The 23222-nt window shown below is 46.3% G+C and overlaps 1 protein-coding gene across 1 annotated transcript in view; it reads right to left on the bottom strand.

Moving 5' to 3' along the window:
• SLC19A2 (solute carrier family 19 member 2) overlaps positions 1-14241 on the bottom strand; it is a 35437-nt gene extending 21196 nt beyond the window's left edge. Inside the window, exons 1-4 of the mRNA XM_063955645.1 lie at positions 13876-14241; positions 10195-10782; positions 8281-8512; positions 3078-3270 (exon numbers count right to left, since the gene is read on the bottom strand). Coding sequence (XP_063811715.1) covers positions 3078-3270; positions 8281-8512; positions 10195-10782; positions 13876-14058 — 1196 coding nt within the window. The 5' untranslated portion in view covers positions 14059-14241. The remainder of the gene's footprint in view (positions 1-3077; positions 3271-8280; positions 8513-10194; positions 10783-13875) is intronic.
• Between the last annotated feature and the right edge of the window lie 8981 nt (positions 14242-23222).

The raw sequence follows: 23222 nt of genomic DNA, 5'->3' as shown, positions 1-23222 counted from the left end.
GAGCGCACACCCTGGGGATATGCGAAACAGCACCTCAGGAGCTTTGTCCTGTCAGCAGGGATCTGGACCATTAACCCTATAAGAGATTGGTTCGCTTCCCCCCCCCTCCTAAGTCCCACGACACAGGCAGACTGGTGCCAGCCAGGCTACCTGAAAATAACAAACTAAAACAAATTTCTGAAGAAAACACCTTGGAGCTCCAGAGAATGCACCCACCTCCTTGAGCACACTTTTCTATACTGGGTCTTCAGGAGGGGCATAGAGGGGAGGAGCCAGCACACACTGAAGATTTCTTAAAGTGCCAGGCTCCAATGGACCCGATCTATACCCCACGGTACTAATACTTCCCAGTTCTCCTAGGACGTTAGAGGGAAAAAAAAAATACATTCTCTCCCAAAAACACATAGGTTTAGTGAAATCTGTGTGTTTTTGGGAGAAACAGCCCCGTTTTCGGATGAAAACGGGGCTGTTGCTTAAGGCAGGTGAGAAAAAAAATCCCTGATAAGCCGCCACGAGTCACGGCTTATCGGGGCTAATTGGATAGCCCCCGGCAAAACAATTAGCCACGGTAATTAACCGTGGCTAAATGGATACCCCCATAGAATGGGGGTTACTTTTTACATAGAACATTTTCATAATGCACATGCTCAAAAAGTCTTGCACATCAATCCACAAGCAGATTCGTATGCATCTTGCACTGACGATTTCTTGTGCTTAGATAGTCGAAAAGGAGATGTGCAAGTGTATGCAAGGCTGTGTTCACAGTATCCGGATGAAAGGGTGACAGGTTCAAATGGTCGACACAACATATGGTCAACATGAGTTTTTTTTTTTTTATTGTTTACATTTTTTTGAAATTTTTCATGCTTTACCATCCACATGGACTACAATTGGGAACGGTAACCTTTGCCGAATCATGGCGCGCGGACGCACTACACCAATTGGTGTTCCACGGGTGTAAGGTAAAATTTGACATAAAAAAGAAATTCATGTCGACCTTTCCATGTGTCAACATTTTCAACTTGTCGACCTACTCACCATTGACATATTATACCACAACTGTGTTCACAGCCAGGAATCTTATACCCCTTTTCCACTGAAGCACGTGTCGCAGCCGTGTCGCCTGACACAGCTGCGACCCGTGCTACAGCCCCCTTTCAGACAGTGCTCACCAACCCGGCAATATGCCGGGTTGGTGACGCGGCTAGTGACGCGGCAGGGGCGGCGCTGGGAGATCACATGATCTCCCAGCACCGTCCTCCAATAGACTGTGAACGGGAGCCGTGTCGCCTCGACGCGGCTCCCGTTCACACTAGACAGCTTGATCAATTGACAGCTTGATCACTAGATCACTTGATCCGGGAATTTGCAGGGGCACCTGCGCATTTACCTGTGTTTTAAGGAGCTAGTGGAAAAGGGGTATTAGCCAAATCACAACAAAGATGCATATACAGTATGCCTGTCAGCAGGCATATATCTTCTGGGTGCTCCTGGTAATTATGATGAACATCTGCAGCTTCTTATTGGCTCAGAGTGTCTTGATCCTTCACACGGATAGTAGTGTGGCTGCAGAAGTCTAGTCATAGATTTTAATTAGATTTTAGTTTTGTTTTTCATAAATTTAATTGTACTTTTAATGACATTTGTATTAAATGGGATTTTACACGGCAAATGTAACTTTAGTATTTATACACTGTTCAGAAAAAGACAGGCTGTCTTATGTACAGGATGCGTTGGTTATGGGATGTCGGCGGGCGGGATCCCGGCTGTCAGCATACCGATCGCTAGCATGCCGGCAGGGGGGTGAGCACAAGAAAGAACCTGTGGTGACCACAAAGGGGCTATTCTCAACTCTATGGGTGGAATTCAAATGTTTGAAAAGTCGGTTGGGTGTCTGTTTTCCCGGTCTATAAAATAGGAAAAAATAAACTCCCAATCGTTTGAATCTCCCCCTATAGGTGTAGTGGACACCCAAAAGCAGGAATAGCCCCCGTTAGCAGGGATTCCGGCTGGCAGCATTGTCAGTGGTCGGGATTCCGGCATCTGTATCATGACCGCACGGCTGCCGGCAATGTAACTACATCCCGTACAGGATACCTCATTAAAGTTCTACATTCTGTAACATAATGTTAGCATTTACTACTAACACTGATACAGTACTGATAAGATAATGAACCAATATTTATAGGAATCAATTTTAAAAAAAAGTTATCAGTGCCTCATGAATATGGGGCATGAAACGCGTTAGAGGAACCTCTAATTACTAGTGACAGGTTGATGTGACATTATTACCACAACTCCCATAATAATTACCTATACCATAAGTTGACAACAGATGCCTGTTAAGATATAGAAAATGTAATGTCAATTTGTTTTTAGGTTTTTTTTTCTTTAAGGGTGGTTTCACAGTGGTGTTTATCAGTTGAAATGATATACAGGCAGCGTGTGGTAGCAAACAATGGGGCAGATGTATTAAGCCTGGAGACGGCATAAGGAAGTTATAAACCATTGATAAACGCACCAACCAATCAGCTCCTATTAATTTACATATTGGAGCCGATTGGCTGGTGCGTTTATCACCTTGCACTTTTCACTGGTTATTCACTTCCTTATGCCTTTTCCAGGTTAATACATCTGCCCCATTAAGCGCCAGTTAGTTAAACGCCACAATAGGTCATTCACAACTGATTTAGGGTTCAAACAGGTTGTATACGACCAGCCTCCAAACAGTCCATATCGTTCACACCATTTAGGTGTTTGTGTCAAGTTGACTATTTATGTATTTAAACATCTAGGAGGTGGAGCTTGCCGTTCAGCCCTTTATTTCATTTTTACTAGTCAAACAATACTCTGATGAATGTATTGAGAGAAGAGATTTGTGACAAACGATCTCTAGAGACTGAATATCGGGCAAATCTAATAAAAATAAATAAAAATAGTGAATGAAGTCAAACTTCATGATCATTTAGTTGCCTGTTCGGATAAAAAAAAAAAAAAAAAAAAGTTGGTAGTATATGACTAGTGTTATGCAAACCTCCTAATTAAAACAAATAAATATAGCAAAAGGGATTACTTACGTTGCTATTGTGATAAGAATCATGTAGATACTTCTAAAGAGGACATACATGGCGTAGCAAACCCAAATGTTTCCAATAATGTCCATGATGTATATGGAAATGGCAATAACCAGAGAAAACAGAGCCAGTAGCAACTCCCCCCAGGTGGACCAAGACATTTTGATGTAACCCACAAAGAAGACTGCAACCGCACCTAAACAGAGCACACCGGGATCAGCCAGTAGTCACATCATAACATTACACAGGAAAACACAGCAATTTTCATTATAAGTTACATTTATACTTATTCTTAGTAACAAGTAGGAACGGATTTAGAATTTATAAGACCTAAAATGTATATTTTTCCAAATGTCAATTATTGTGCTGGTAAATGCTTACCGTAAAGATTCTAAAAAGGACCATGCACACTAAATCGATAAAGTAAACTACGTCGCTCATTTTGACACTTCCTAAGCATCTGTAGTGAGTGCGGGGACAGGACTCTGTGTGTGGCTACAGTAGTGAAACGTACAGTAGTGTACATATGTTCCTGCTCTCCCTCCCCAGGTGCTGCTATCACTGATGACTGTATTGCCCGGTGTAACCTGCTGCACCAGGCCAGCTGCATTTCTGCAGGTGAGGGGGCACTTCAGCCAGAAGTTAGCATGCACCAGTTTACTCACAACACTAAGGTGATGGCTGTGACCTTGCTATATCTGTATGTATGTTCTCCCTGTGTTTGAATGGATGTAGTGCAGGGCCATAAGAGGTAAATTGGGTGGGTGAGACTGGCTCCTGGCACTGAGAGCCACCACCATTTGTGCCTGCCCAGCCTCTGACCTCACCGCACGCCACTACCTCTGTACAATACAGAATGCATTATCATGATGACTACATAAAACACAATGCAAATTAATGTCTACTAGTTCATGACAAACCTGTTTAACATTGGGGATGCTGCTCAGCATGTTCTGGCTGTGTCAGAACACAGGGTTGCAGCTAGGAGAAGACAGCCCCACTGGTGAAGTGATTAATGGGAAATGGATCCTACTCTGAAGAACCAGCTGCCTGCACCTAAGCTACAGATGCCCAAGTACCTGCCCTTTCTTCTCCTCTACCCTGACTATTCTGCTACAAGCCTCTCCTGTCCATGCCCAAGACTGATAAGGGGAAGTGGTTAACATACAGCCAGATGGGATCCCAGCGATCACAATACAGACACCGGAATCCCGACAAGCGGTAAAATGCCAACGACGGAATCCCGGCGACACAGGCTAATCTCCCCTCTGTGGAGGTCCATGACACCCATAGAGGGAGAATGTAACCTGCAGCAAGCAACCGTGCCCGCAAGGGGCTTTCTAGCGCTTGCCACGCTGCCGGCATACTGGTGGCCGGGATCCCGCTGTCGGTATACCGCCGGTCAGCATATACTGAATCCCTGATAAGCGCCAGTGGAAATGTTAAAATGTTTTAATGTTATCTAGGGGTGGTAGATTTATACAATGGGTCCCCCCCCCCAGGCAGTTGTGTTTTAATACTGTATGTGGTTGGGGCAGGTATAAAAGTTGTAAGTGTAGGGGGGTATATTAGTATTGTGTGTATGAGGAGTGTATCCTTATTATCTGCATTATGGGGCAGTCACTGCCATGCTGGTGGTGGTTACTGTGATGCTCTATTATATGGTGGGCACTGTAACGCTATCTGCCATACCCCTTCAGTTGGCACCTACCATTGTATTCCCCTTACTTACTGCATAACCTGGCCACTAATATTTTTCCATATTCTCTCTCATCCTCATTATATTTCTTCATTCACCTATCTACTTTCATTCATCAGTCTCATTGAGCTCATTTAATTTAACAAGTCTGTACTTCTCCTTTCATCATTCTGTTCATCAGGATACCCCCTTCTATGAGTGCCAGTAGACAGTTGTGGTGGAACCAAAAGCTACGGCAGATGGTGGCAATGGGACCCAGATGTAATGGGTGCTTGGAGATCCAGTCTGTACAATACCCTGGCACCCGATCTTCTCTTCTGAGACTATGCCCAGCCTGGTGAATGGAGAAATCCCTCTAAAAATGTTCCTATGGGTCCTGGCAATTTGGAGTCACACCCCTGCTTGCCTATTTTTCTAAAACTAGACACCCAACTAGGAGGTTACAAAATGCCTGATTCTTGAACATCTGTAACTAATTTCAAATACATGTATTTGATTTTATTGTGTTTTGGGACAGTTTACTTGTTTGGCAATAAACAGTTAAATCATAGCTGTACACACCCTACAAAAATTGCATGAAGTTGTTGTGAGCAATTGTTTGCAGTCTGCACTGTAAACATGCATGTGGCCACGAGACACTCTACTTCAAGTAGGGCTAAAATTTCCCAAAGCCACAGAGACTTGTTGGTGCCTTTCTTACTAACTTCTTCAAACAAAAATCACCTTCTACCAAACAGAATAACCCTTGAATGATGACCAGTGATCGCGCTGAGCCCCCAAAAAAGTGGGTCCCGGGGACCCCTCACTGTTAAAAATTGGGGTCCTACCTGTCCTTTTCTGAGTCCAATTGGAATGAAGGTTCTTATTAATCTTAATTAATCTTATTAATGATTTGGACACTACAAAAGTGTTGGGGGGGGGGGGGGGGGGGGACAATGCTGCTGGGCTGTGTAGCATATAGGACACTGTGCACCAGAGCTATAACTAGACATTTTGCGTCTGAACTGGTGCTCCTCCTCTTACATAATCGTGCCAATTCGCATTACACCACACAGTAGTGATGCTTATAAACATTGCACCAGGTAGAACCTCCTATACACACTACGCCAGGTAGAGCATGTTATACATATTGCACCAGATAGAGCACGGTATACACATTGCACCAGGCAGAGCCGCTAGTTCTGCAGGAGATGCCTGGCATGAGTCAGCTGGCAGCTCTGCTAACGTCGGTCGCCTTTTGTTTATGAAAATGCATCATATGACTTGCATTACTATGTGGCTAGGATGCACAAGCAGCTTCTGCTGATTAAAATGATATGCAGCATGCCTATATTCTCTGTGCGACTGCGGCTGTATCTGCATACGAAATGCTACATTACAGTGATTTACAGGAATACACTGCAACGTAGCATTTCATATGCAGATACAGCCACAGTCACACACAGAATATAGGCATGCCGCATATCATTTTAATCAGCAGAAGCTGCTGGTGCCCCTAAGCATACCAAATGCCCTAGGCATTTGCCTAGTTTGCCTATGCCTAGGGCCGGCTTTGGCACCAGGTAAAGCACGGTATACACTTTGCACCAAGCAGAGCACGTTATACACATTGCACCAGGTAAAGCACGTTATACGCTTTGCGTCAGGCAGAGCACATTATACACATTGCACCAGGACAAGAAAGGAGAATGTGCAGTGGAAAACTCACAATTAACATTTAATGATGTAAACGTAAATCCAAGGCGGTCAGCAGATGGTGACCTCAGTAGTATTTTACGCATAAAATTAAAACTTTTCCTTAACATAAGAGAAAAAAAAACAAAAAAGGAAGAAAAAGGACAGGATTGCCATTTTGAAACAAAAATAATCCTACTACAAGCCTGGCAGCATAAACTGTTCAATGAGACATATACATGTACATATGCATACAGACAAATACATAAACACACATACTTATATGTACTGAAACATAGACACACATACTGTATGTATAGCCATGCATACATACAGACACACACACACACACACACACACACACACACACACACACACACACACACACACACACTTCACATGCTACCCATCCCTGGGTGGTCTCCCTCCAATGTTACCTGGCTTGAGGGTGCTGGGAATGGCAGGGGACCCATGCCCAAATGGGAGTTCTTCGTGTTCAGGCTTTTTAGAACCTCTGGAATAGCAGCGAGTTAAGGCAATAGCCGGCACAGAGCTCTCTCGGCTCAGAGTCTCCCCCGCTTCCCGCCCTGAGCTCCAGGCGGCTGTGCCTGTCACGCGACCATTCACTTCCAGTTCATTTCCTGATGTGTTATGCCGGGGCCGCTCCTCGCTCTGCTATGTCGGCAGCGGCTGCGTGTAGGGAAGGCGGCACCAGCCGTGCTATGCTCCACCCTTCCTGTCTATGGTATGTCCAGACTGAATGACAGTGATTGGGTGGGCGACTGGTCTCACACGGACACAGCATCACCAGTGCGCCACAGCGATTGGAAGGTGAGACAGCAGGATTGCCATTAGTTGTGGCACACAGCGGTCATCACAGAGCGTCCTGTGGGACCCCCTGTTATTAAAGCAGAGTCCCTTTATGCTTATAGCGCATAAAAAATGCGCTATAGCGAGTATCTGCGAACACTGGATGACATATTATACACCATTTTACTCATATCCAGTTAGGAGTAAGTAATGCTAGGCTGTTTCAGCACGCCCTGCCCAATTTGAAAACAGGAAAATGCTCCCTGCCCTTTTAACAGCGCCCTGCTAGAACAGCCAGCCTGTGCCTTCCCACCCGTGCCCCGGAGTGTCCCACAGGTAAGAAAACTTGCAGTTGCCGATCACTGTCACCGGGTGAATAGATGGGTGTAGTATGGTATGCCGGCGGCCAGGATCCCGGCAGCAAGTATACCAGCGCCGGGATTCCGACCGCCGGCATACAGACAGCTGGGCGAGCGCAAATGAGCCCCTTGCGGGCTCTCTGCGCTCGCCACGCTGCGGGCACGGTGGCGCGCTACACTATTTATTCTCCCTCCAGGGGGGTCGTGGACCCCAAGAAGGAGAATAGTTGTCTGTATGCCGGGTGTCGGGATTCCGGCACCGGTATACTGAGCGCCGGGACCCCAACAGCTGGCATACTGAATACCACCCGAACAAATGCTGTGCGCATGACATCTATTCACAGTGAGGGGAGGGCTTGGGCGCAGCCCGACATGTCAGTACGTGCTGGGCACCCCCCTCCCTCCTCCCGACCATGCACACTTCTCAGGCATGCGCATAGGAACCCTGCCCACAACCGAGCAAGAACACTATACACTCGTTAGTTAGAGTTGGGAACAATTCCAACTAAGGCCTTCAGCATGTTAATTTCACCTGTACAACTGTAACTCAAATGGTATGGTAACATTCTTTGAGTCAGCATAAAAATAAAAAAAAACTGTTGAGTCATACAATATAATTCATATCAGTTTTCTCTGTAAATATAATGGAACAAAACAAAGTTACCTAGAAGAGTAGAAACCGCTTCCACGCTGCCATTGTAGATATCGGAATAGGATGATGGTGCAACTTTTTCCCATAATCCCTGGGAATAATTGATCACTTGGAAGTATCCACACGTAGATAAGGCCCACCAAATTGACCAGCAGAGGAGTGTGCGGGACGAGTAGCAGTGCACGAAATCCTTCCATAGTATTCTTAGTACATTCTTTAAATTAACCCTCTTCTTATCCGTATGCTATGAAATAAAACAACCTTTTTAGAATTCCAAATAATAAAACAGGAGTTTATACTTACAACAAAAGCCAAATACACCACATTAGCAAGGTGGTCAAGCAAGTGTCCCCATAACTTTCTGACAAGGAGGCAGCTAGGTTGTAGCCCAAGATGTTTACCAGAAACGGGTGAAGTCCGAGACTCTCAGGCCGTAGTGGCGCAACAAGTTTCTGATAAATTGGTTCATCAAACAGAGGGTGGCTCACTTTGTGTAGCAGGCAGGTACATGTTACATTTTAAATGAAACTACAAAAATACATAAAGAATGTGCTGCCAACAGCAGGCTCCCTGGCAACAAATAAATGACTTATAAAGCGATCACACTGACAGCACTGCTAGAACATGGCAGATTAACAATACCGGTTGTGTGCAGATTGGCTTCTCAGAAGCAAAGGTTAAGCAACACATTTATAAAATGACTCCCTCATGCTGTATAGTCACACTGACATGACTTGTCTGTTTCTCACATGATTGTTGAACAAGGTGTTTATACCAATAGCAACCAAGACACACTTGTTATAAAAGTGGCTGCAGCAAATAACTATTGGTACTTTTGTTACAGTACATTCCCGTCAGTCCAATACTATGAATACAAGGGGCGTATGCCTTAGGAGAGGGTATATCCATTTTGGTATACAGTTAGTATGCTGACCTTCATTGTGTCACGAGTTAAAATGTTGACATCTAGGAATAGTAAAGTAGACAAAATGTCGACATAGTGAAAATTTAAAAATTGCCATTAGGGTTATTGATACCTGAGAAAGATTGCCGACAATTATTACCATATCCACATTTCAACAGTGTCAACATGTAGTCTGTCAATATTAGTACCATGTGGACATTCTCATTGACATTATGAACGACAATATGGTCACCTTCAACATAGCCTACCAAACCTATCCATTTCAGCTGTAGAGGAAAATTATGTGCTCTATTAGGGGTAGCGGAGAACTTCTGTTCTGCAAAACCCGTCACACTGCCTACGTCTAGAGAGTCAAAAAAAAAAAAAAAAACGTAACTTATCCGTATTACTAAATGGTGAATGCATTTAAGTCAGGATCATAAGCTGCCAATTTTTAGATAGGATATATGTTTGAGTACTTGGAAGCTACAGATGCCTGTTAATAAGAAACCATAAAATCTGTTTTGCCATATGTACCACCAAACATGCTAATCCATAAACAGCTGCGTTTCTAGAGAGGAGGGGACCCGTGTGTGGGCCCCCTCCTCTCCTGTAGCAGTCACCGCCGGTGTCCGCCACCGTCAGCGTTGAGACTCTGGCACAGTGCCAGAGTCTACAGTGCATGCGCAGGACTCCGAAAAATGGCCGCCGCGCCATCTTTCCGGAGTCCTGCGCATGCACTGTGCACTCTGGCACTGTGCCAGAGTCTGAAGCGCTCAGTGCGCTAGTAGGGGCGGTGATGGCACACACAGTCACCGATGGACGCCGGAAAGGTAAGTATAGAAGAAATGGGTGCAGTGTGGGCCCCCTCTGTACTCAGGGGCCCGTGTGCACCGCACACACTGCGCCTATTATAGATACGCCAGTGTCCATACAAGTGATAAGCTAATACAGACGTACTATTGGGTTTTACATGAAACTGTAAACTGACACACACATGTATATTCATACAAATCAGTTACCTGTGCTGCAGCACTGTCTGCATTGAGGGGGACTTGTGCTTCCATCTCCTCCGTTGTAGCTGCACACGCCAAGGCACCATTTTTAATAATGTGTCTTCTACAGTGGTCTGTGCTGTCTTTGTTGCCATTTAGGGTTTGGTGGAAGAAAAGGCTTTTCATGGGCATAGGTAAAAACCATGCTGCAGCAAATGCAACCGAAACACTAATTAAGGAAATGACGTTCAAACTAAACAAAGACCAGTTGGCCACAGAAACCAGGACCTGTCCTGTAACAGAACCGACAGTGAAGCCCGTTAATGTGGCAATGCGACAATAGCTAGTCACTTTCTGGTACACTCCAGGCTCTACCATACTGTAGATATAAGAGTAATAGGCAATCTCTGTTGCTGTTGACATGCCATAGAAAAACTCAAGAAACTGGACAGCCAGAGCTCCTTGAGCATAGAGAAGCATAAACCAGGTAATTATCAGACTCAGCCCCTGCAGAAGAATTACAGGCTTATATCGCAGATAGTCCGTAGCTAGAAATACAGGGAACAACAAGATCAGGTAAGAATATGTCCAAACAGGATAGATTTCATTAAATACCTAGAAATGAGGGAGGAAAAAAGAAAAAAGAAAAAAAAAGACAATTTTAGAAACAAATTATTCAACTAATACCTCCATTACATTTACAGACGTAGATCCACAAGTGTCTGAAATTATTATGATCATTAGCTGCAGATTTTGGGTCTGTATTTGCAAAGTGGCATATCATTATAGTCAGCATCTGAAAATATTTTCTGGAAAATTGAAGAAATTGTATAGTTTATGTTGCAGACTTTAATTACCTGCTTTTTCCCACTGTAAAATGTTGGGAAGTGTACACAACAAACACATATATATATATGTGTGTATGTGTGTATGTGTGTGTGTGTGTGTGTGTGTGTGTGTGTGTGTGTGTATGTATGTATGTATGTATGTATGTATGTATGTATGTATGTGTATATATATATATATATATATATATATATATATATATATATATATATATATATATATATATATATATATATATATATATATATATATATATATATATATATATATATATATATATATATATATATATATATAATGGGGACCCTATGGTGCTGTGTGAGTGTGGACTGAGCTGCACCACAGAAAGAACCTCCTGCTAGGCAAGGTTCAAAGAATAGAGATATGGAAAAGAGATCCGAGTGAGCTATAGATGGTCGTACTAATTAATCACATCCGTCTGATTGGTCTACACAAGTGTAAAGACACAGAATAGTTTTTCAGGTTTTTAGACAATACAATTCACACCATAATCAGTATACATCCAATATAGGCACAGTGTTATTGGCTGAGTTATATTCACAACAAATGGTGACAGATGGATATAGTACTTGAAAGAACCCAATGCGTTTCGTCCCTTTCAGGGACTTCCTCAGGGGTATACATCTAAACAATAATATATATATATATATATATATATATATATATATATATTTATTAACTTTTAAAGTTAATATAAATATTTTATTGTTTAGATATATACCCCTGAGGAAGTCCCTGAAAGGGACGAAACGCATCGGGTTCTTTCAAGTACTATATCCATCTGTCGCCATTTGTTGTGAAACTCAGCCAATAACACTGTGCCTATATTGGACGTATACTGCATTATGATGTGAATTGTATTGTCTAAAAGCCTGAAAAACTATTCTGTGTCTTTACACTTGGTGTAAAAATTCTTTTTTTTACAATACATAGTAAAAACTGAGTCTTTGAAATGTTGTGTAGACCAATCAGACGGATGTGATTAATTAGTACGACCATCTATAGCGCACTCAGAGAGAGAGAGAGAGAGAGATTATATATATATATATATATATATATATATATATATATATATATATATATATACATACATACATGCAGTACAAACAGCCCGACACTCTACATAGTATCAATGTTCTTGATATTATGTAGGTGCAAGCTTCAAATTTTCGTCAGGGTGCTTACACACATAATAGTAACCAGGCTAAATACCCACACTGGACCGCCCACACTGCCGCAGGATCCCATACACATTTTTTGCTCACTTGTGGTGTGAATGCTCCGTGATGCCAAATTTTGCGAGACCTATGATGTCATCATGAGCGGTGAAGCAGCGCCATGGATTGCCCAGTTTGTGTATTAAACTTGGTAAGTATTATGCCTGTATGCATGCACCATGCTGGCCACACCCCTTGCGTCAGCACACAATAGGCCCTTTATAAATTTCAGCTCCAGGCCCATGAGAACCTTAGGAGTGTATTTACTAAGCCTTGTAGAGAAAGATAAAGTGTACAGCGCTAAAGTACCAACCAATCAGCTACTAACCATAATTTTTCAAACACAACCTGTAACATGGCAGTTAGCGGATTGGCTGGTACTTTATCTCTCGCCAATGCTTAGTAAACAGACCCCTAGATTTGGCACTGGCCATACCATCACAGTGACTGAGTAATAATTTGATTGTGTCTGGCCATGCATGTGGGACAAGCTGCTCTCTTACACAAGGGCCCTCATTCCGAGTTGTTCGCTCGCTAGCTGCTTTTAGCAGCTTTGCACACACTAAGCCGCCGCCTACTGGGAGTGAATCTTAGCATAGTAGAATTGCGAACGCAAGATTAGCAGAATTGCGAATAGATATTTCTTAGCAGTTTCTGAGTAGCTCCAGACTTACTCTGCCACTGCGATCAGTTCAGTCAGTTTCGTTCCTGGTTTGACGTCACAAACACACCCAGCGTTCGCCAAGACACTCCCCCGTTTCTTCAGACACTCCCGCGTTTTTCCCAGAAACTGCTGCGTTTTTACACACACACCCATAAAACGGCCAGTTTCCGCCCAGAAACACCCACTTCCTGTCAATCACACTCCGATCACCAGAACGAAGAAATTTCCTCATAAAGCCGTGAGTAAAATACCAAACTTATTAGCAAATTTACTTGGCGCAGTCGCACTGCGAACATTGCGCATGCGCATTAGCGACTAATCGCTCCGTTGCGAGAAAAAAATAACGAGCGAACAACTCGGAATGAGGGCCAATACACAGCAGAGTATGTGCTTCACCCACCAACAGAGAACAGTCATGTGCACTTATTATCCATTTGCAAATGCCTCCTGTGCTGCACAGGTTACATGTTATGTGCCCATACACTTGTGCGATACCACATCGCAGGGCATCGCACCTGAACTGCCAAAACGATTACCATGCGGTCATGCGATAGATCGCATGGTAATCACGTGATGGGCACGTCACCACCGAGTGGGAGCGGCCTCTGGACGCTCCTGGCGGGTGCCCATCGCACAGCGATATATAGCATGTGTTTCTACTTTCTCCAGTAACACATGCGATCGCACTGTGATTCGATAAATATTAAGTGCAGCACATAGTATCTTGAGACGCGATATTCACCCGGCGTGCCCGCACATCGTGTCAAAAGGTACTAAAATGTGCATACAATCCTTTGATTTTTCTCACAGATGTGGTCGAAATCGAAGGCTAGAACCGATAATCTCATAAGTGTATGGGCACCATTTCACAGATATTCCCCAGCACAAGACAGTCACATGGCGCCTGCAGTCAGCATGGCGCAGCTATCATACATTACTGCATAGGTACGATGTGCCCACCTGTCTCTCGGTGAGGTTCTTGTCCGGGCCGAGCAGGTACGGGGTGAGGAAGGGCTCGGAGGGCCGGAGGTTGGTGAAGAAGCCGTTAGCGCAGAGGATGCAGGTGGGCAGCAGCCAGCTTCCCCGGGGCAGCAGCCTGGCTCTCCTGCCGGTCACCCCCTCCGCCAGCTCCACGGCAGCCATCTGGGGGGCTCTGTAACCGGTGTTAGGGATGCCGGGGCACAGCGCTGCTCGGAGCGGGGAGAAGGCACCGCGGCCACAGAAGGTCACTCACTATAAAGCGCCTCATGTTTGACAGTGTCTGTGTCACGCCGGTGCCGTGACGCACCCGTGGGCGGGGAGTGGGAGTTTCGCCAGCAAGCACAGCCATTGCCCGGCGCGCTGTCACATGGGTGTTACTCCCACTGACACAGAGCCACAGAGACAGAGAGGCTGGAGGGGAGGGGGGCACTGCAAAATAAAGGGGTTGTTATTTTTTATATTGTCATTTCATTGTGTCCGCATGTTTTATTTTCAAGGGGGAGATGTATCAAACATTTTAAGGAGGACAAGGGGTTGTTATTTTTTATATTGTCATTTCATTGTGTCCGCATGTTTTATTTTCAAGGGGGAGATGTATCAAACATTTTAAGGAGGACAAGTGGAGGGGTGTTGTCCATAGCAATTAATTAGATTCTAGCTTTGCTTTATCTAGTACAGTCTGTAAAATGAAAGCTAGAATCTGGTTGTTATGAGTAACACCTCCACTTGCCCATATCTCCTGACTGTCCTGATTCCGGCAGGACGGTCCCGCTATTCGGACACTATCTCGCTGTCCCACCCACAGGTCGCAGTGGTTTTATTGTTGTGGCTGATGAGTGTTTGTCTAAAATTGTTCTGGAACCACCGAGCAACAGTGGAGAAGTCTCCAAAGCAGATGCAGGTTCCCGTTCTTCTTACACAGACTTCCCCAATTTCAAATTTATGCTTTTGGCCTACAGTGCTGGCCTCATCCTCTCTGAACAGTCTTATTTCAAGACATCTCATCACTTCTCTGACTCCGTTGTCTCTGCCACCTTTAACGCCTTCCTTTGCTCTTCCTTTCCTCACTCTCTATCCTTGACTTAATCACCCACTTCATATCTTAGATTGAATACGTCAGGACATCACATCCCACCATATCTTCAGCACCCCATCCCCTTCCTTCCCCATCCCTTATACCAACTCTGACTTCTTTCGTCTCAGTTTCTGGAGATTTAGGGGGACATATACTAAGCAGTGATAAAAGTGGAGAAGTGAGCCAGTGGAGAAGTTGCCCATGGCAACCAATCAGAAGCTCTGTATACTTTTGTAGTATGGAAATTATAAATGTTACGTCAATGCTGATTGGTTGCCATGGGCACTTCTCCACTGGCTCACTTCTCCACTTTTATCACTGCTTAGTACATGTCCCCTTAAGTCATGGTCCTAATTCAATCCTCGCCCCCTTCCACTTCCCTCTTTGACCTATCCCTTCCTTCCTCCTCTGTTCCCTCTCCCCTGTTGTCTGTTCCCATCTTGTTCTCTTGTCATTCTGTCCCTCACATCAGGCACTGCTCCCTCTTCATTCAAGCATGTTCTTGTCTCCCCCACTCTTAAAACACACAACTTTGATTCTGAAGCTCTAACTACCGCTCAATTTCCCTCCTCCCCTTTGCATCCAAACTCCTTGAGCATATCGTCTACAACCTCCTTACTGCCTTTCTTTCCTCACTCCCTGCTGACCCATTTTAATCTGGCTTTCGTCCTCTCCACTACACAGAAACTGCTTCAGTAGTCAGTAATGACCTCCTTGCTGCAAAATGCAAGGGCTACTACTTTCTGCTACTTCTCCTCAATCTCTCTGCCGATTTAACACTGTGAAACACCCTCTTCTTCTGCAAATCCTTCACTCCCTCCATCTGCATACAACTGCCCTACTCCCGCTGTCCTCCTATCTCTCTGAACTTTCTTTCCTTTCTTTATGCATCTCCTCTCATAACTCCCCCCCCCCCCCTTCCCAACACACATACTTCCATTAGCTGTAGGTGTGCCCTAAATCTCTGTTCTTGGATTTCTCCTTCTACACATCTTCTCTAGGTGATCCCCAATATCATATCTATGCTGATTGCACTCAGATATACTTCTCCCCTGACCTTTCCAACTTTCTCACTTGTATCTCCAACTAACTCTCTGATATTTCCTCCTTGTTGTCCAATCTAATGACAGCATCTCCTCTAGCCTGCAAGTGCGCTGTGTTGGAGTTATATCTGGATCCTCCTTCTCCTTCAAACCACACATTTAGTACCTTTCACAGTCCTACTGTTTCTATCTCAAAATGATCTCCAGGAACAGACCCTTTCTCACCCTGGAGGCAACGAAGATCTCATCCACCTACTGGTCTTCTACAGACTGGATTACTATAACCAGCGCCGTAACTAGGTGTGTGCAGAAAGGGCATTGCCCACAGCGCACACCTAGTTAGAGCGTATATTCCCCCTGTGCTCCCACTGCCCATCCGCCAGCGCGTGGTGAGCCAGCCCAGGACTTTCACCCGCCCTGGCTGGTCAGTTGTGACCTCAGAGGCAGAATGGAGGCATGCAGACAGGGGGGTTAAATAGAACTGCCCCTGAACGATATGGAACGGTGACGAGACCAGCGCAAGGAGAGTAGCTGTAAGGCAGCGGCAGCACTTGTGACGGTGCCTGAGGCGAGGCGGAGTCTGACAGAGCGCAGTGGAGTGGGAGGGAACTGCCGGAAGGTGTCGGGAGAGGCAGAGCTGCAGCGCATACAGCGCTAAAAGTGTCACTTTTATCAGGCGCTGGGGTTCTAATTAAGAGCAGGACTGGGCCAGTCATCCTTCACTGCATCTGGTGCCCAGCCCCATGGAGTTGTCAGATCAAAGGCAATCAGCAAGAGGCGGAAAAGTGAGCTCACCACCTGCTGTGCCTGAAATAGATTGAAGCCTGCAGAGCTGGACTTGAAGACTGCGGACAGGTCTGTTACATTGTGCCACTTCTCACATAGAGTGATACAAGTGTTAGCCCTTATAGTAATATATACAAACCTTACCCTCCCATCCTGCAGCCAAACCCTCCCCTTAGTGCCCGTTTCCTCCCATCCCGCAGCCTAACCCCCTATTGTTTAACCCTAACCCTCACATCCAGCAGCCATACCCTCCCCCCTAGTGTCTAACCCTAACCCTCCCCCTAGTGCCCGTTTCCTCCCATCCCGCAGCCTAACCTCCTATTGTTTAACCCTAACCCTCCCATCCAGCAGCCATACCCTCCCCCCTAGTGTCTAACCCTAACCCTCCCCTTAGTGCCCGTTTCCTCCCATCCCGCAGCCTAACCTCCTATTGTTTAACCCTAACCCTCCCATCCAGCAGCCCTACCCTCCCCCCTAGTGTCTAACCCTAACCCTCCCCCTAGTGCCTAACCCTTCCATCTGGCAGCCATACCCTGCCCCTAGTGCCTAACCCTAACCCTCCCATCCTACAGCCTAACCTTCCCCCTAGTGCCTAACCCTCCCCTCCCACAGTCCCCTCCCACAGCCTAACACTATACCTCACCCTAGTACCTATCCCTCCCCTCCCATAGTCTAACCCTTCCCCTAATGCTTAACCCTACCATTCCGCAGCCTAACCCTACCCCTAGTGCCTAACCTTAACTTTCCCATCCCACAGCCTAACCCTATCCCTGCCCCTAGTGCCTAACCCTCCCGTCCCACAGCCTATACCCCTAGTGCCTAACCCTCCTGTCCTGCAGTCTAACCCTCCTCCTAGTGTCTAACCCTCCTGTCCCGCAGCCTATACCCCTAGTGCCTGACCCTCCTGTCCTGCAATCTAACCCTCCTCCTAGTGTCTAACCCTCCCGTCCCGCAGCCTATACCCCTAGTGCCTAACCCTCCTGTCCTGCAGTCTAACCCTCCTAGTGTCTAACCCTCCTGTCCCGCAGCCTATACCCCTAGTGCCTAACCCTCCTGTCCTGCAGTCTAACCCTCCTCCTGGTGTCTAACCCTCCCGTCCTGCAGTCTAACCCTCCCCCTAGTGTCTAACCCTCCCGTCCCGCAGCCTATACCCCTAGTGCCTAACCCTCCTGTCCTGCAGTCTAACCCTCCTCCTAGTGTCTAACCCTCCCGTCCCGCAGCCTATACCCCTAGTGCCTAACCCTCCTGTCCTGCAGTCTAACCCTCCTCCTAGTGTCTAACCCTCCTGTCCCGCAGGCTATACCCCTAGTGCCTAACCCTCCTGTCCTGCAGTCTAACCCTCCTCTTGGTGTCTATCCCTCCTGTCCTGCAGTCTAACCCCCCTCCTAGTGTCTAACTCTCCCATCCCGCAGCCTATACCCCTAGTGCCTAACCCTCCTGTCCTGCAGTCTAACCCTCCTCCTAGTGTCTAACCCTCCTGTCCCGCAGCCTTTACCCCTAGTGCCTAACCCTCCTGTCCTGCAGCCTAACCCTCCTCCTAGTGTCTAACCCTTCCGTCCTGCAGTCTAACCCTCCCCCTAGTGTCTAACCCTCCCGTCCCGCAGCCTATACCCCTAGTGCCTAACCCTCCTGTCCTGCAGTCTAACCCTCCTCTTAGTGTCTAACCCTCCTGTCCCGCAGCCTAACCCTCCCCCTAGTGATTAACCCTAACCCTCCTGCCCTGCAGCCTGTCAATTACCCTCCCCTCCCCCGCAGCCTATCTTTAACCCTCCCCTCCAGCAGCCTTCCCCCCTCCAGAACCTAACCCCTTCCCCCCTCCCTACCCCAGTGTGGCGGAGCGTGTCAATCTATATTCCTGGTCACACAGTGTAGTAGTATCTTTAAAATAGATTAGACACACATCCAGTGCTGTGTATATATGTATGTAGTAGCACTAGAGGTGTATTAAGCTATTATAAAGACATTACTACACTATCTTGCACTTTATATAATTGAGGTAGGAGGGGCACCAGGATTGATCTTGCCTCCGGGCAATCGGGATGAAGTTATGCCACTGTGCCAGTGTGTCTCCGCCACACGGCTTCCAGTGCCACCCTGTCTGCCCTCATCGCAGCGCCGCCGTGCCGGCTGACATGGTCCAGCTGGAGGAGATGGCGGGTTTGAAGACCTCTCCCAGAGATGCAAGACCAGGCAAGTCAGTGTCTCTGTGCGGAGATAGGGGCACCATGCATGTATACTGTATGTGAGGTTACAGCAGAGCTACAAGTGTGTATACTAAGAGGGCTCTGACAGGTCAGGTTTTCACGATTTCCATGCTTGAGCACAGGTGAATCCGGGGACGCTGTCTGCCGTAATGTGTGAAAAGGGGGACGCTGTCTGCCGTAATGTGTAATAAGGGGGACACTGTCTGCCGTAATGTGTAAAAAGGGGGACTGGCTGCCATAATGTGTAAAAAGGGGACGCTGTTTGCCATAATGTGTAAAAAGGGGGACGCTGTCTGCCGTAATGTGTAAAAAAGGGGATGCTGTCTGCCGTAATGTGTAAAAAAGGGGGCGCTGGCTGCCGTAATGTGTAAAAAGGGGATGCCGTCTGCCGTAATGTGTACAAAAGGGCATGCTGTCTGCTGTAATGTGTAAAAGGGGCTCTACCTGGTGTAGTGGTGCTACTGTGTGGTGTAATTTGAATAATGGAGACTACTATGCACCGTAATATGAATTGGTATTATTTTGTGGCCACACCCCTTCTCCATGAAGCCACGCCTCTATATTTTTCGCGCACACTGCCCGTTTTACATAGAGGGGGGGCGCCGATGCCGTTTCTTGCATACAGCGCCAAAATGTCTAGTTACGGTACTGACTATAACCTCCTCTTATTTGGCCTCCCTGGGTCCCAACTCTCTGCACTTCAATCTGTACTCAATGCTGCAGTCTGAATCATCTTTCCCTCCAAACGTACTACATCTGCCTCCCCTCTCAGACAAGCCTTACACTGGTTCCCCTTCTGAACCCAATTCAAACTTCTCACACTCACCGAATGTTCTCCTGTTTACATCTCTGACCATGGGGGTCATTCTGACCCTATCGCTCGCTGCAGTTTGTCGCAGCGATCGGGTCGGAACTGCGCATGCGCCGCAGTGCGCCGGCGCATGGCAGTCGTCGGTACCCAGCAATCGCCTCTGAGACAGAGGCGGTCGCTGGGCGGGAGGGGGCTGAACGGTGGCGTTAAGCCGCCGTTTAGTAGGCGCGGTCCGGCCAACGCAGGCGTGGCCGGTAGTTACTCCACAGATACAAAGGCATCGCCTCTGTGCAATGCTTTTGTATTTGTGCGGGGGGGGGGGGGGGGAGCGGCGGTACTGACATGCGGGGCGGACTAGCCCTGTGCTGGGCGTCCCTCCGCATATCTGAGTTTACGATCGTAGCTGTGCTAAATTAAGCACAGCTACGATCATCTCGGAACGGAATGACCCCCCATATCTCCCTTCACACTGCCACCCACTTCTCCAGCTGAATACTTTCTCCCACCGCAGCCTCCAAGATTTTGCTCATGCTGCTTCCTACCACTGGAATACTCTTTCCCTATCAGAATCTCCACCTTTCTACAAAACTTCAAATGGGCTCTCGAGGCCCACTTCTTTATCAAACCTTAATGCTCTCATCCTAACCCGCTGCTCTATACTACTCACTCTCTGGGCCTAATTCAGACCTGATCGCAGCAGCAAAATTGTTCTTTGATGGGCAAAACCATGTGCACTGCATGTGGGGCAGATATAACATGTGCAGGGAGAGTTAGATTTGGGTGGGGTGTGTTTAAACTGAAATCTAAATTGCAATGAAAAGAAAAGCAGCCAGTATTTACCCTGCACAGAACAAAATAACCCACCCAAATCTAACTCTCTCTGCAAATGTTATATCTGCCACACCTGCAGTGCACATGGTTTTGCCCATTAGAGAAAAATGGTGCTGCTGCAATCAGGTCTGGCTTAGGCCCTCTGTCTCTACTGTGTAACCCCTGTCTGTCAGCTGCTCCCCTTTAGAATCTAAGCTCTCACAAGCAGGGCCCTCTTACCTCGTGTGCTTTTTCTTCCCTTGCTCATATCATCGTCTCCTCCCCACTACCTACAAGGTGCATCTAGCCCTTGGGTTCTGCCACCTTTCTACTTATTTGAGTACTATGACTGCTGATGCAGCAGTGTTTATAAACTATGTCCATGTCCTGCAATGTTCTGTACTTTCTTCTTGTTTTATTCACACTGTTTCTGTACTTTGTTGTAGACATTATGTGGTGCCATATAAATAAAAGATAATAATGAGATCGCAGATGTAAATACTGCTTCTACTATAGATGTTAGATATTGTAGTTATAATAAATATCATGAGATTCACATGACAAAAGCTTCATTAATAGTTGAATTCTGTGTATTCTCTGCAGTGCAGTGTGCAGGTAGTATGTTTAAGAATGCCCTTTATCAGTAGGATTTATGTCTGTGGTTGGCACGGTATACATACTAGTGCAGAGCCGTAACTAGACTTTTTGGTGCCCTGTGCCAGAGAGAGAATTGCCCAACTCCCCCCCCACCCCCCACCACCACCCCCACCCGTTTTTTCCAATAGGGACATGCTTTGTGGGGAGGGGGCTTGGCAAGACTGATCCCATAGGAAACCCATGCTATGATGCCCCTATATAATACACACACATTTATAGACCACTGCAAGAAAATGGATTTGGACACAAATCCCCTTTATACCACATTCATGCACTTAACTTGAGAGCTCGTTGTTATTTAGTTACAATACCCTTTGTTAAATAACACATTTCAATATACTGCCATACCCAGGATTCAAACCTACAACCTGTTGCATTCCAGTCAAACACCCTACGCATTGAGCTTTTTGATCAAGCATAAAAACTATTAACACTGTATGAAGCTACTGGTACTTTGTAAAAAAATAAATAAAAATCAGCATTGTAATTGAGCAGATCTATGTAGTGTGCAGCCACACATCCAATCTCTTGCAGCTACACGCTACATAGATCTGTTCAGCTGTAATGCTGATAATTTTTTCACTAAGTGCAAGGTAAGCTTCAACTAGTTAGAATTCTCTAGCTTATAATTTATCTTTTTATGCAAGGGCAGATAGCTCAATGTATAGATTGTCTGCAATGTCACAGGCAATGGGTTGAATCCTGGGTTTGTTAGCATATTAAAATGTAATAAAGGACAGTGTGACTAAATATTTTTTTTTTTGCTCGGGGTGCTAGTAGCCGGCCCTGCTCTCCCCCTATCTCTGTCTATCAAACTCTTCATATCCATGTTGAGATGTGCTGGAGGCATACTGTACTTGTCTATTCTCTGGAATCGATTGGAAGGCTCACGTAAATCAGGTGGTATGCCAGATGACCAAAACACTGGGCAAGTTTCCCTGAGCTGAAGTGGGCGGTACAGATGGCATGATCATGCCATCACACACCACCCACTTATTCTGTGCCTTTGCCCACCCCCCCCCCGCTGTGTCGGGGAGGGGGCAGCCCAAAGGTCAGCAAGTATGGCTGGAGGTGTAGCTGCTGCAGTCCTAAGACTCAGAGTGACAACTCTAGAAACGCATGCAGCGCCGATCACTTCTCCAAATGGCGCTGCAGCTTGGGGGCACCATCGAGTGATCTCTAAACATCAAACTTCTCAGAGTCAGGCCCTGTGTGCGAATGAGTCTGAAGCTGTATACAGTTGTGCATCACCTGCAACTTTGTACTTGTTAAAACTTAAAACGAATTCCTATGCAGTTAAAGACCGTTGTACACTTAGGGCACATATATGAGTGGTGGGAGCATCAGCTTGGGGGATACTGTGAATTTTATGCTCTATACTACAGAATTCAGGCCGCACTCAGCCAGCAGCCAGAGGCAGTCACCCGATTACACTGACATCATGTAACTCATTTTCCAGATCGAATGGCTGCATTGGTGTGTTACTGCTGGCACTGTGGCATCAAGGGACCCGCCCAGTAGGGCAGTACGTAATTCAGTTCCAAACCCTGGCTTCTGAGGTACAGTAGAACAACGATGCTCTTAAGGCAGCTTTCCTGAATGGATTGTCCGATAGGCTAAAAGACAAGTTGGCCACCAGGGACTTACCAGACCACTTGGATGATATCATTTCTTTCTGCATCAAGATCGACCTACGACTTCATGAACAGAATGTCGAGAGAAGCAGAGGGTAACAGTCCAGAGTGAGAGCTGTTCCTCCTCACGACTCACAGAGGATGAACATCTTTGGTGTCACAGAAAGAGACTATGCCTGTATTGCACTTCCCCTGATTATTTCTTGAAACCTTTTATTCTCAGCCGGAAACAGTCGGCCCTAACCTGTACCAGAGGAGTCAGGTTGGGAGTAACAGCAAAACATCCTCCTAAATCAGATTGTGTGA

This window comes from Pseudophryne corroboree, chromosome 2, assembly GCF_028390025.1.
Source record: "Pseudophryne corroboree isolate aPseCor3 chromosome 2, aPseCor3.hap2, whole genome shotgun sequence".
Lineage (NCBI taxonomy): Eukaryota > Metazoa > Chordata > Amphibia > Anura > Myobatrachidae > Pseudophryne > Pseudophryne corroboree.
The sequence above is the reverse complement of the archived record's forward strand: the minus strand, read 5'-3'. Positions and strand labels throughout refer to the sequence as shown.